The 13,216-nt window shown below is 32.4% G+C and overlaps 1 protein-coding gene across 7 annotated transcripts in view; it reads left to right on the top strand.

The window, feature by feature from the left end:
- Nucleotides 1-13,216, top strand: part of triob (trio Rho guanine nucleotide exchange factor b) — a 279,189-nt gene that overhangs the window by 257,695 nt on the left and 8,278 nt on the right. For 3 of the 7 annotated variants that reach the window (XM_056475711.1, XM_056475712.1, XM_056475715.1), the window contains 8 exons: nt 1,350-1,597; nt 4,070-4,208; nt 4,297-4,324; nt 4,444-4,609; nt 6,976-7,097; nt 7,194-7,266; nt 7,367-7,567; nt 11,970-12,108. In XM_056475711.1, the coding sequence (XP_056331686.1) occupies nt 1,350-1,597; nt 4,070-4,208; nt 4,297-4,324; nt 4,444-4,609; nt 6,976-7,097; nt 7,194-7,266; nt 7,367-7,567; nt 11,970-12,108 (1,116 nt within the window). Of the gene's footprint in view, nt 1-1,349; nt 1,598-4,069; nt 4,209-4,296; nt 4,325-4,443; nt 4,610-6,975; nt 7,098-7,193; nt 7,267-7,366; nt 7,568-11,969; nt 12,109-13,216 lie in introns of those variants that run through there. The other 4 variants (XM_056475713.1, XM_056475714.1, XM_056475716.1 and 1 more) reach the window with 3 other exon arrangements.

Genomic DNA, 13,216 nt, shown 5'->3' on the forward strand with positions numbered 1-13,216 from the left:
GTCAATCGCATAAAACACTCAAGTCGCGCCACTTCATTCGCGCGAATCGTGTCATTCGCACCGCCTCATTCACGTGGATCGCGCCGCAGGATGTCTATTCGCGTCTTTGCATTGACTTAACATGTAAATCACTCACGCTTGATGCTTCTTCCGGGTCTGGTGTGAACGCAGCATTACACCACAAGCTTCTGGTTTACAGGTAAAATTTTCATTAATACTGGAAAAAAATTACGTTAACAACAAATTTTTCTAATAGCTAATTTTTTTGTCTTTGCCATGATGTACATAATATTTTGCTAGTTATTTTACAGGATACACTTGTATTCAGCTTAAAGTGCAATAAACAGGGTGTCAACAGGATCTTAAAAGGTCTTAAAATGTCCTAAATTTTAAATAAAATATTGTCTAAACATTTTTGGCCTTAAAAAGTCTTAAATTCGCTGAAATATTGTGCTTTAGGTCTTAAACCATTTTAAACAGGTCTTAAGTTTCCTGTGTCCATGTAAAGTTACCCAATCAAACAAACACCTATATAATCACTAGCAACACATCTCAATAAAACAAAAGTTTATTTACCAATATGCTTTAATTAATTTAGAAAATTTCCTTAGCGTTTAGCCCTGTTTAAGTCTGAAATTTCATTCACAACGGTCTTAAAATGGGCTTAAAAATTCCTAAATTGGACAAAACCTGCAGAAACCCTAAATAAAAAGACTATAATAATAATAATAATATAACAACAATAATACTAATAATAACAATAGAAATAATAATAATTTTAAGGGGTGTAATAATATTGGCCTTAGCAGTTTATGCTACATAATATACTTTATACTTTAGCAGGCCACTAGGAAAATAGCAGTCTCAAAGTTAAAATACATGGACTTAAAAGACAAACAACTACATTTTTTGCATCATGGGGTCTATTTTTAAAGTTTCTGTTAATCTACAGCATCTTAAGGGGAATTCACACTGGTGGCAATTTTCAGTAAAAAGAGGCAAGGAGTCATTCGTTTTAAATTAAAGTAGGCTATCAGAGACAAAGTCAATAGACACCATGAACAAATGCTCAACAAATATGAGTAGGGGTATAGACATTGAAACTCTCATCATGCACCTCATGATACACTTGGTACAGCATCTAGATAACATCAGCAAACTCTCAGTATGAACAACTCGGAGGAGGATCTTGTAAACTAAAACGACTTTGCTTTGTAAATGACTTTTCTCAGAACTGCTCTCACTTGCATCATTCTTGCTCTCTGGCATGTCCAGCTCACTAAATGTCTTGAACATAATAATAACATCATGCCGTTATGCTAATATTGTGTGTATGTTTCTGCTGTCAGAGTGAAAGCAGCAGCAGCAGCAGTGTGTCCACCATGTTGGTGACCCAGGACTATGTGGCTCTAAAGGAGGATGAGATCAGCGTATATCAAGGAGAAGTTGTGCAGATATTGGCGTCTAACCAGCAGAACATGTTTCTAGTATTCCGTGCCGCCACAGAACAAGGCCCAGCAGCTGAGGGCTGGATCCCCGGCTATGTTCTGGGTCACACCTCCATCATCATTCCCGACTACTCTGATGGAACCCTCAAGTGAGGATTGGATATTAATTGTTATTTGTTATATAGACAGACTGCTTGGTCAGATCTAAAGTGAAGACACCAAATGGGCGGACTTTCCTTTACTACTTGGGTCTTTGAATTTAACCTAAAAGGAAACTCAAGCTCATTTTGCAAATCCCCTAGAGTTAAACAGTTGAGTTTTACAATTTTTTAGTTCCTTCAGCCGATCTCCGGTCTCTTGGTAACACTTTTTAGAGCTTAGTTTAGCATATAACATTGAATCAGATTAGGCTGTTGGCATCTTGCTCAAAAAATGTTAAAAACAGTTTCAATAGTTTTCCTTAATTTTTCATTTAAAGCTTGAATATTCTGAAGTTAATTCATTAAAACATTATATTCTCATTCAGGTGTAATGATCAAGCAACTTTGCTGTTGTACCATGGCTGTAGCAGGCACAATAATATTACGCAGCACATGAAAATAATCCCGTTAGGTAACTAGGTAAATTATGTTAACCAGTACTCTCTTAGGTAAATATATTCTACAGTAAGTGCAATATATTACTATGTTACTATTAAACAGTTGCTTTTTACCATATTTTAATCCGTTCAGCCGCTCTCCAGGTCTGGCGGTAACACTTTTTAGCTTAGCTTAGCATAGATAATTGAATCAAACTGTTAGCATCGAGCTAAAACATGTAAAAAAAAGAGTTTTGATAATTTTTCTTAATTTCCATTAGATGCTTGACTATTCTGTAGTTACTTCATTACAACATTATATTCTCACTAAGGCGTTATGATCAAAGGTCTTTGCTGCTGTACCATGGCTGTAGCAGGCACAATAATATTATGCAGCACATGTAAATAGTCGCAAGTTAGGTAACTGGGTAAATTATGTTAACCAGTACTATCTTAGGTAAATACATTGTAGTACTATGTAACTATTAAACAGTTGCGTTTTACCATATTTTAATCTGTTCAGCCAATCTCTGGGTCTGGCGGTAACACTTTTTAGCTTAGTTTAGCTTAGCTTAGCATAAATAGTTGAATTAAACTGTTAGCATCTAGCTCAAAAATGTAAAAAAGAGAGAGTTTTGATAATTTTCCTTAATTTTCCATTTAAAGCTTGACTATTCTATCGTTACGTCATTAAAACGTTATATTCTCATTCAGGCATAATGATCAAGCAACTTAATGAAAAGCTGCTGTACCATGGCTGTAGCAGGAACAATGAAATTACACAGCACATGATTTATTTACGCAGCACATTATATAGTTATACACTATATGACCAAAATAATATGCATTTAAATATATTATATTATATTATATTATATTATATTATATTATATTATATTATATTATATTATATTATATTATATTATATTATATTATATTATATTATATTATGACTGCAATGTTACATTTTGAATCGCGTTGCTTCTCTAGATTTTTTAAGCGAAATAATTACTCAGATTTAACTCCTTTCATTAAACAAATCTATTCTATAACTTGTAGATCTGTACCAGTTTTTTGGCCTACTTTATAGTATGTTTAATGTGTTCGGAATACTTTTAATGCTTGAAATTCCTCACAAAACGAGTATTTTACAGTATTTAGATTAATTACTACAAACCCATATTGTCATATAATATATGGAAATATATGTAGAGATACGACATAGAAGTTTATATTTTGATTTCACAAAAAAATGTATGTGATATATGCAGCATACTTAACAAAATATGAATTTAAGTAAGAACTTGTTCATAATTTGCATATATTGCCATATATGTTTAAATGGGAATACATTACTAATTACATTTTTAAGCATGTCATTTGTAATCTGTAGTTAAATACATTTTTTAAAATAACCTTCCCATAGTCTCAAAAGCATGATAACTATTACACTAAAACAGGATACTTAGTGTATAGGTTTTATTCTTAAAGGGACAGTTCACCAAAAAAAAAATGTACTCACTATTTACTCACCCTCAACTTAACCTTAAAAGTTTCTTTCTTCTGTTAAACACAAAAGAAGGTTTTTGAAGAAAGCTGAAAACCTGTAACCATTGACATCCATAGTAGGAAAAACAAATACTATGCATGTCAATGGTTACAGGTTTTCAGCTTTCATTCAATTATATTCTCTATTGTGTTCAACAGAAGAAAGAAACTCATGATGATTTGAAATAAGTGATGGCTGAGTAAACAATGACAGAATTGTCCTTTTTGGGTGAACTGCCAATTAATAAAGTGACTGACTTGTAAAAAATAATTGACAAAAAATAAAAGGACACGTTATTTTGAATACAGTTATTGTTCTCAGTAAACAGGCAAATATATTTAGCATATAAATAGATGCTTTGTGAGATTGTGTTGATTCTGAAGTAACCACGTATTTCCCTAGTAGAAGCCACAGGTCGTTGATGCATTAATCTAATATTTATAGTCCTGCATGTGAATTAGCTCGCTCAAAAACACTGCTGTATTTGTCACTCAGGAAGTCTTCATCATGGCACACTGCTTTACGCATTCGACGGAAGTCCGAAAAGAGAGACAAAGAGGGCAGGAAGGAAAGCAAACCAGAAAATGGCTTTCGCAAGTCTAGAGATGGACCAGCCAATAAGGTTTCCGTAAAGGTAACACTATAATCACAGTCAAACTCATTATTATTTATGTTTGAAGCATTTCTGCAAATGACTCGTTGCCTTTTTTGAACTCTTGCAGCTTCTGAATCCCAACTACATTTATGATGGTAAGAAACAATATTGTTGTTTCATTCTTGGAAGTCTATCTGAAAAGATTCAGATGAGTCTTCAGTCATAATGAAAATGGTGGAATGACACAGTGTGTGTTTTTCTAAATTACCGGCAGCAGTTCCCCCAGAGTTTGTGATCCCACTTGCGGAGGTGGTATGTGACAGAGGTGACAGTGTGAATCTCCGTTGTAAGATCTGTGGGCAGCCCAAAGCCTCGGTCTGCTGGAGAGGGCCTGACCAGAGCACTCTCAGCAGCGGTGGAAGATACACACTAACACACAGGTAAAAACACTGACTGCAGGTGGCGCTTTTACTCCGTCTTTCAAATCTAAAGCTAGAAAGAGTCATTTTGCTGCTTTTGTTATTAGTGATAGTTGCTGAAATATGTTGCTATGCTAAATGTTCTAGTTTTAATTGTTGTCATGGGAACATTGAGCTTTTTTAAATAAAGGGAAAGTCACCAAAAATTACCATTTTCACTATATACGCACCCCCAGGTGGTTGTAAACTTTCATGAGTTTCTTTCTTCGATATTAGAATGAAAGCCTGCAACCATTGACTTTTCTAGTAGGGAAAACAAATACTGTGGAAGTCTGTGGAAGTTTCCTACTACAAAAGTCAATGGTTACAGGTTTTCAGCATTTTTCAAAATATCTTTTGTACTATTTTAATTGAAGAAATAGTTCACCTAAAATCACCATTTCTACCCTCAGGTGGTTGTAAATCTTTGAGTTTTTTATTTTGAATGCTAAAGAGGATGTTTTGAAGAATGCTGAAAACCTGTAACCATTGACTTTCATAGTAGGGATAACAGTGTGGAAGTCAGTTGTTACAGGTTTTCAGTATTGTTCAAAACATCTTTTTTGTGCTATTTTAATTAAAGGGATAGTTCACGCAAAATTAACATTTTTACCATTTACTCACCCTCAGGTGGTTTTTATGAGTTTCTTTCTTCTGGTGAATGCAAAAAAAAGATATTTCGAAGAATGCTGAAAACCTCTAACCATTGACTTTTGTAGTAGGAAACTAAATGCTGTGGAAGTCAGTGGTTACAGGTTTTCAGCATTCTTCAAAATATCTTCTTTTGTGCTGTTTTAATTAAAGGGATAGTTCACCCAAAATTATCATTTTCACTATTCACTCACCCTCAGGTGGTTGTAAACTTTGAGTTTCTTTCTTCTGTTGAATGCAAAAAAAAAAAGATGTTTTAAAGAATTCTGAAAACTTGTAACCATTACCTTTTATAGTAAGGAAAACAAATACAGTGGAAGTCAGTGGTTACAGGTTTTCAACAGTCTTTAAAATATCTTATTTTGTGCTTTTTTTTAATAATAGCGATAGTTCACCTACAATCCCCATTTTACTGTTTACTCACCCTCAGGTGGTTGTAACCTTTTATGAGGTTCTTGAAAGCAAAAGATGATATTTTGAAGAATGCTGAAAACCTGTAGCCATTGACTTTTGTTGTAGGGAAAACAAGTACTGTGGAATCAGGGATTACAGGTTTTCAGCATTCTTCAAAATATCTTCTTTTGTGTTTAACAGTGGAAAAGGTTTGGATTAAGTAAAGGATGAGTAATTAATGATTATTGTATGGGTGAACTGTTTAACAGTTTGTCATTGCTGTCAGTTTTGCCTTATTAATCTCTCATTTTTGCACTTTGATTATTTAAAATCTGGGATTAGTTAAATAAATAAAGTCACTGTGTTAGAAAGTGTTAACTAAAGAACTGTTCTGACCAACTAGCAGCTAGAGAAGAAGATAATTAGACATGCTTTTTAAAATGTATATTACAGTAGGTGAATTTACTTTAAAATGTATGACCAATCTGAAAGATAATGATCATGGCTAACTTGTACTACTAGTCTATGCTGTTTCTGCAACCAGCCCCTCATTTCTTTTCTAAGTAAAATAGCATTTTTAAATGATATTATTATTACAGTAATTATTAAATTTAAAATCCTATTGATTTCTTAAATTACAAAATATTTACTTAAGATATTTTTATACTTTCAATGAAAAATATAAATATTAAATTAATTAGACAAATTAGTAAAATAATAACTGTGAAAACAATTATATATATAAACAGTCTGTGTGTATATATATATATATATATATATATATATATATATATATATATATATATATATATATATATATATATATATATATATATATATATATACATATATATGTATATATATATATATATATATATACATATATATGTATATATATATATATATATATATATATATATATATATATATATATATATGTATATATATATATATATATATATATATATATATATATATATATATATATATATATATATATATATATATATATATATATATATATATGTATATATGTTAATTTTTAAAATCTAGATTAATCTCACTGTAATCTTGGAATTAATCTCGATTAAAATGGCTCCCTTGAACTCTGCCGAAGGCATTTAGAATATGTGTGCTACCTGTCTTTGAGAACAGGTTTCTCAAGCCAAGTGGCGTATTATTCTACTATGATAATTGGTGTCATGTTAATATATTGTGTTTTAAACCGTTTTTTGAAAAGACAGCACAAAGATTGTTTTGCCGATTATTAATTTTTGTTACCTAATTGTTTTGTTTTTGTCTAGTGAGACAGGAGAGGTTACCCTCCGCATCTCCACTGCCACTCTGGAGGACAGCGGCACATACACCTGCATCGCCTCAAATGACGTGGGCTCAGTGACATCATCAGCCTACCTCAGAGTGCTCGGTCAGCTGACTTTATCAATCTATTTATTAATCTTTTACTTTGACATTTTCTCCACGTTTGATAATTGAGTCTGTGACATTGTTATTTTGTACATAGGCACATCCTGTGATGGAATTCTCTGGAAGGATAACTTTGAGTCTCTCTACACTGAAGTTATGGAGCTAGGGAGGTACTATACAAATTAACTGCTAAAATAAAACAAAACCTTTTTCTATGCAAACTACTAAAGTTTTATAATAGCTAAAAATATAATTGATGTTCGTCTTTAGAGGCAGGTTTGCTGTCACTAAGTGGTGTGAGCAGAGAGCAAGCAGGCGATCTGTGGCCGCTAAGCTCGTCAACAAGAAGCTAATGCGTCGAGAGCAGGTGGTTCAGGAGCTGGGGGTTTTACAGTGTCTTCAGCACCCTCACCTGGTGGGCTTACTGGACACCTACGAGACCCCAGCCAGCTATATTCTCATCCTGGAGATGTACGTGTAAAGTATAGTTTTGCCACACTTTGCTCTAGAACTTTGCTTTGATTTATTTGTTTATTTTTTTGTCAAGTGCATAACACATTTTTGTAATGAAATATCCTAATTGTATATATACTATTACTATATATAGTATATTCCAGTTACTGACTCTGACATATTTTAAAAAATGACACTGACATATTTTAAGACATCTCACTGCAAGTTATTTTGAGTTGAGACAGCTCAAACATGCAATTAATTCTTGACTAGCCTTAAACCTTGTTTGTGAAACCGGGGGTTAAAGTCAGAATTATTAGCCCCCCTTAAATTTTTTTTCTTTTTTTAAATATTTCTTAAATGATGATTAACAGAGCAACAAAATTTTCACAGTATGTCTGAGAAGGTCTTATTTGTTTTATTTCACCTAAAATAAAAGCAGTTTTTAATTCTTTAATAAACATTTTAAGGTCAAAATTATTAGCCCCTTTAAGCTATATATTTCCGATTGCCTGCAGAACAAACCATCGTTATACAATAACTTGCCTAATTACCCTGACCTGCCTAGTTAACCTAATTAACCTAGTTAAGCCTTTAAATGTCACTTTAAAGGCTTATATACTAATGTCTTGAAAATTATCTAGTGTAATATTATGTACTGTCATCATGGCCAAGATACAATAAATCAGTTATTAGAAATGAGTTATTAAAACTATTATGTTTAGAAATGTGTTGAAAAAAATCTTCTCTCCGTTAAACAGAAATTGGGGAAAAAAATAAACAGGGGGGCTAAAAATCAGGGAGGCTAATAATTCTGACTTCAACTGTGTGTGTATATATATGATTTTTGCTTAATACTTATTAATACTTATTTAAAATGAGCTTAAATCAACACAATTAGAAAAAAAATTAATCTTGAATTCTTTGAGGTTTTTTGAGACAGTTGAATTGTTTTTTGTTTATTCCACTGAAATTTATAAAAACGATTTAGTTAACTTAATTTGTGTTGAGACAACATGAAGGAATTTTTACAGTGTTGCTTAATGCAGAGATGTTTTTTCAACATATTTTAAAACATTATGAACTAATCTCTAATAACTACTTTCTTTTTGTCCTTGCCATGATGACAGTACATAATATTTGTTACTTAATAATTTCTACTTATTTTACAAGATGATAGTATTTAGCTTAAAGTGCAATATAAATACTTAACTAGGTTATTTATTTATTTTTTTTCGGATAAAAATTTAGGATAATTAAATAATAGTGGTTTGTTCTGTAGACAAAAAAATATATTAATTTCACCAGAAGAAAAAAAATATTGTATGAATAACTGTAAAAATGTCCTTGGTCTGTTAAACATCATTTGGGAAAATCTTTGAAAGAATTGAAAAAAATTGCAGGAGGGCTGTATAAATGGCAAATTTCCTAAAACTATCAATCATTTTTACAGCACATGTGTTTTAGTGATCTCTGTTGCTAGGCGATGCAGTTTCAGTCACAAATTAAGGCAATTTATAAGTAACACAAATATTAGAGACACTTAATATCATGACCCTGATAGCACATGTACATTGCAGAGACATCTATTGAATGCTTTTACAGTCAGAAGATATATTTTCAGTGTTTGCTCATCTGCAGTACATCAATTAGACGCCTTCTGTCAGTTGTTAATTAGACATCTACATTGTCTTTAAAATGTTTAAACTTTAGAATGTTGATAAGATAGACATTTAAAAATGCTTATTAGATCTTTGTATACAGCAGATGTTCTACATCATCATAGTTGATGACTAAAAACAATAATTTTATGACTCCAGATAGGGGTGGGGGGTATGACCAAAATTCTATTTCGCAGTATGAGTAATTTTATTTCATGGTAGTGATATATTTCACAATACAGTTATTGTAAAAAGGTAGTTATTCCAGAAAAAAACAACAAAAGAGGTTATAATAAATCAACTAAAAGAAATAGTTCCTCAACAATGAAAATTTTGTCATCACTTACGATTTGTTTTACATGTAACATTTATGAGTTTCTTTCTTCTGTTCAACACAAAAGGAGATATTTTGGAAGAAAGCTTGAAAAACCTGTAACTGGTGACTTCCATAGTATTTGTTTTTCCTACTATGGAGGTCAATGGTTACAGGTGTCCAGCATTGTTCAAAATATCTTTTTTTACGTTCAACAGAAAAAAGAAACACATACGTTTGTAACCACTTGAGGGTGAACAAATAATAAGTAAATGTCCATTTTTGGGTGAACCAACCCTTTAAATATAATAGTGATGCACAATATTGACTTTTTACAGATATTTTTAAACTCATTTTGACTGAACAGGGGTTCGTTCTTTGTACCTAGCTTAAATGATCTAAGATGATTTGACAGATCCTGGATCTTTTAATCTTGATAAATTTCTCTGGCTAATTTGGTTCTTCAAACAAGTTCGCGAATCAGATTAAAATGTCTGGATGAACTGATCTGAGATAGCTGTGTGTGTTGTGAAGGACTTATCTATCGATCCTTGAAATCATGATCAGCAATGCAACGATTGGCTGATGACACAGCAGCGTAATGACTTTATCTGATTAATATTCAATTATCAATGTGAGCAAAATTATATAAAATTTGTGGTAAACGGTTTGTTATATATGATACGTAATAACTTTCCACCTTTGTTGTGGGCTGCAGGCTTTACACTTTAAGTATTTAGTCATTTTACTTAGTTTTACATTTAGAGGAGATTTTCTTTATTATAGTAGCCTAGGCCTATTCAAGTTTCTTAATCGCGTAAGGAATAACTGGCTGTTTAAATTAATTTTGCATCAAAAAAGCAGTTTGATATCGGTAAAGGTGTCTGCGACTTTTGCAAAACATCAAATCACGGTCATATTAGCTGTCAAAACAAGTGCATGACTGCATGAATGATTATTCCTTAAAAAAAATAAACAAAACAAACAAAACAGTCGAATATTGTGCATGTCTATTATCTTACACAAATTGTACTAAAGCTGGTACCTTAAAATAGTACGTGTTTGTATCTAAAAAGTCCATAATAATAAACGTCCTTTTTGAACCCCTTGGGGATAGAACCCCCCGTGACAGTTTTTGTACTTTTATTTAAGAGTGCAGATTGCATACGTTTAATTTCCATATTTTTAAACATATATACAGTTGAAGTCAGAATTATTATCCCCCCTTAGAATTTTTTTAAATATTTCCTGAATGAGGAAATTTTCACAGTATGTCCGATAATATTTTTTCTTCTGGAGAAAGTCTTATTTGTTTTATTTCGACTAGAATAAAAGCAGTTTTAAATTTTTTAAACACCATTTTAAGGTCAAAATTATAAGCCTCTTTAAGCTATATTTTTTTTCCGATAGTCTACAGAACAAACAATAACTTGCCTAATTACCCTAACCTGCCTAGTTAACTTAATTAGCCTAGTTAAGCCTTTAAATATCACTTTAAGCTGTATAGAAGTGTCTTAAAAATATCTAGTAAAATATTCTGTACCGTCATCATGGCAAAGATAAAATAAATCAGTTATTAGAAATGAGTTATTAAAACAATTTTTTTTAGAAATGTGCTGAAAAAAAAATCTTCTCTCTGTTAAACAGAAATTGGGGGAAAAAATAAACAGGGGGGCTAATAATTCAGGAGGGCTAATAATTCTGACTTCAACTGTATATATATAAATGGACGACATTCACAACACACCAAATGCAGATTCATAATAACTGACAATAGACAAGAAATTTACATTTTTCACAGTTTTAAGAGACTTCATTAAAGCAGTAAGTTCGTTAACAAATCCTCCAATAAAGGATTTTGAAAGCCTGCATTTGTGAATGAAGAATTGACCATTTTAGATGCAAAAATTTACAAAATTGTTATTTTTCATCATTACCTTTTGCATTCAATGTTATCAGCATATTAATTACAGTAGAATAACAATTTTTCCAAAATGATTGCCTACTCTGACAATCAACAAATAAGTGACAAAAGGATTCCTCACTGTTTTTACAAAAGGAACATTCTCTCTCAGTATCCAACAATTTTGAGATTAACAAGTTAGTTGGGTGTAATTTGTGTAAAACGAACACTCTAGTCAGCGCTTCCCCTCAGTCTCAATATTACTTATACTGCATGTGCGTTAGCCATGCTTACTTATTTCCATAAGTAGTCACTGTGTACATGTAATTTAAAAAATCAATTACGGTTGACAACTTCTTCCATGGTAATGATATATACCATCTTACCTCCCATCCCTAACTTCAGACATTAGTTTGTGAAGGCAGTGACATAATACATTTTTTTCAGCCGTTTACAGTAATTTAGTAATTACATAAAAAAGTGTGAAATGTTTAGTAATTTGTATTGTTGTAACACATTTTGTCTATTTTTTGTGCACATCAGTGCTGATCAAGGTCGTATCCTGGACTATATTGTTAGCTGGGGGAACTTGACTGAAGAAAAGGTGTCTCTTTACCTACGGGATATTCTAGAAGCTTTACACTACCTTCACGCTTGCAGGATTGCTCATCTTGACTTAAAGGTGGGCCTTTCTATACAATTACTCTTAATAAATGAATGTGGAAATACTGTTTTCAGATGATGTATTCATACTCATTTTGTTTAATTTTTGCTGTTGATATTTACACAAAATTCATAATTCAATGCCATATTATACACTCTGTACTATGTACTATTTATTAAATTCATTTATTTCCTCAGAATTCTACACACAATACCCCATAATGACAATGTGAAAAAAGAGTTTTATGAAATTGTTGCAAATTTAAAATAAAAAACCTTAAAAATCACATGTACATAAGTATTCACAGCCTTTGCTCAATACTTTGTTGATGCACCTTTGGCAGTAATTACAGCCTTAAGTCTTTTTGAATATGATGCCACAAGCTTGGCTTTGGGAGTGTTTGCCCATTCCTCTTTGCAGTACCTCTCAAGCTCTATCAGGTTGGATGGGAAGCAACAGTGTACAGCCATTTTCAGATCTCTCCAGAGATGTTCAATAGGATTTAGGTCTGGGCTCTGGCTGGGCCACTCGACATTCACCTAGTTGTTGTGAAGCCACTCCATTGATATTTTGGCGGTGTGCTTTGGGTCATTGTTCTGCTGGAAGATGAACTATCGCCCCAGTCTGAGACTTCCGTCTGGCCATTCTACCATACAAGCCTGATTGGTGGATTTCTGCACAGATGGTTGTCCTTCTGTAACCTTCCCCAGCCTTGTGCCTCGAGACAATCTGGTCTCAGAGGTCTACAGACAATTCTTTTGTCGTCATACTTCATGCTTGGTTTGTGCTTTGACATGCACTGTCAACCCTGGGACCTTATATAAACAGGTGTATGCCTTTTCAAATTATGTTAAATCAACTGAATTTACTACAGGTGAACTCCAATTAAGCTGCTGAAATATCTCAAGAATGATCAGTGGAAACAGAATGTACCTGATTTTTTTTTATTTTTAATAAATTTGCAACAATTTCAAAAAATCTTTTTTCACATTGTCATTATGGGGTTTGAGGAAATCAATGAATTTAATCCATTTTGGAACAAGGCTGTAACATAAGTGTGGAAAAAGTGAAGCGCTATGAATCCTTTCTGGATGCACTGTATCACCAACGGATTCAAATAGAAGGA

Source organism: Danio aesculapii, chromosome 16, assembly GCF_903798145.1.
Source record: "Danio aesculapii chromosome 16, fDanAes4.1, whole genome shotgun sequence".
Lineage (NCBI taxonomy): Eukaryota > Metazoa > Chordata > Actinopteri > Cypriniformes > Danionidae > Danio > Danio aesculapii.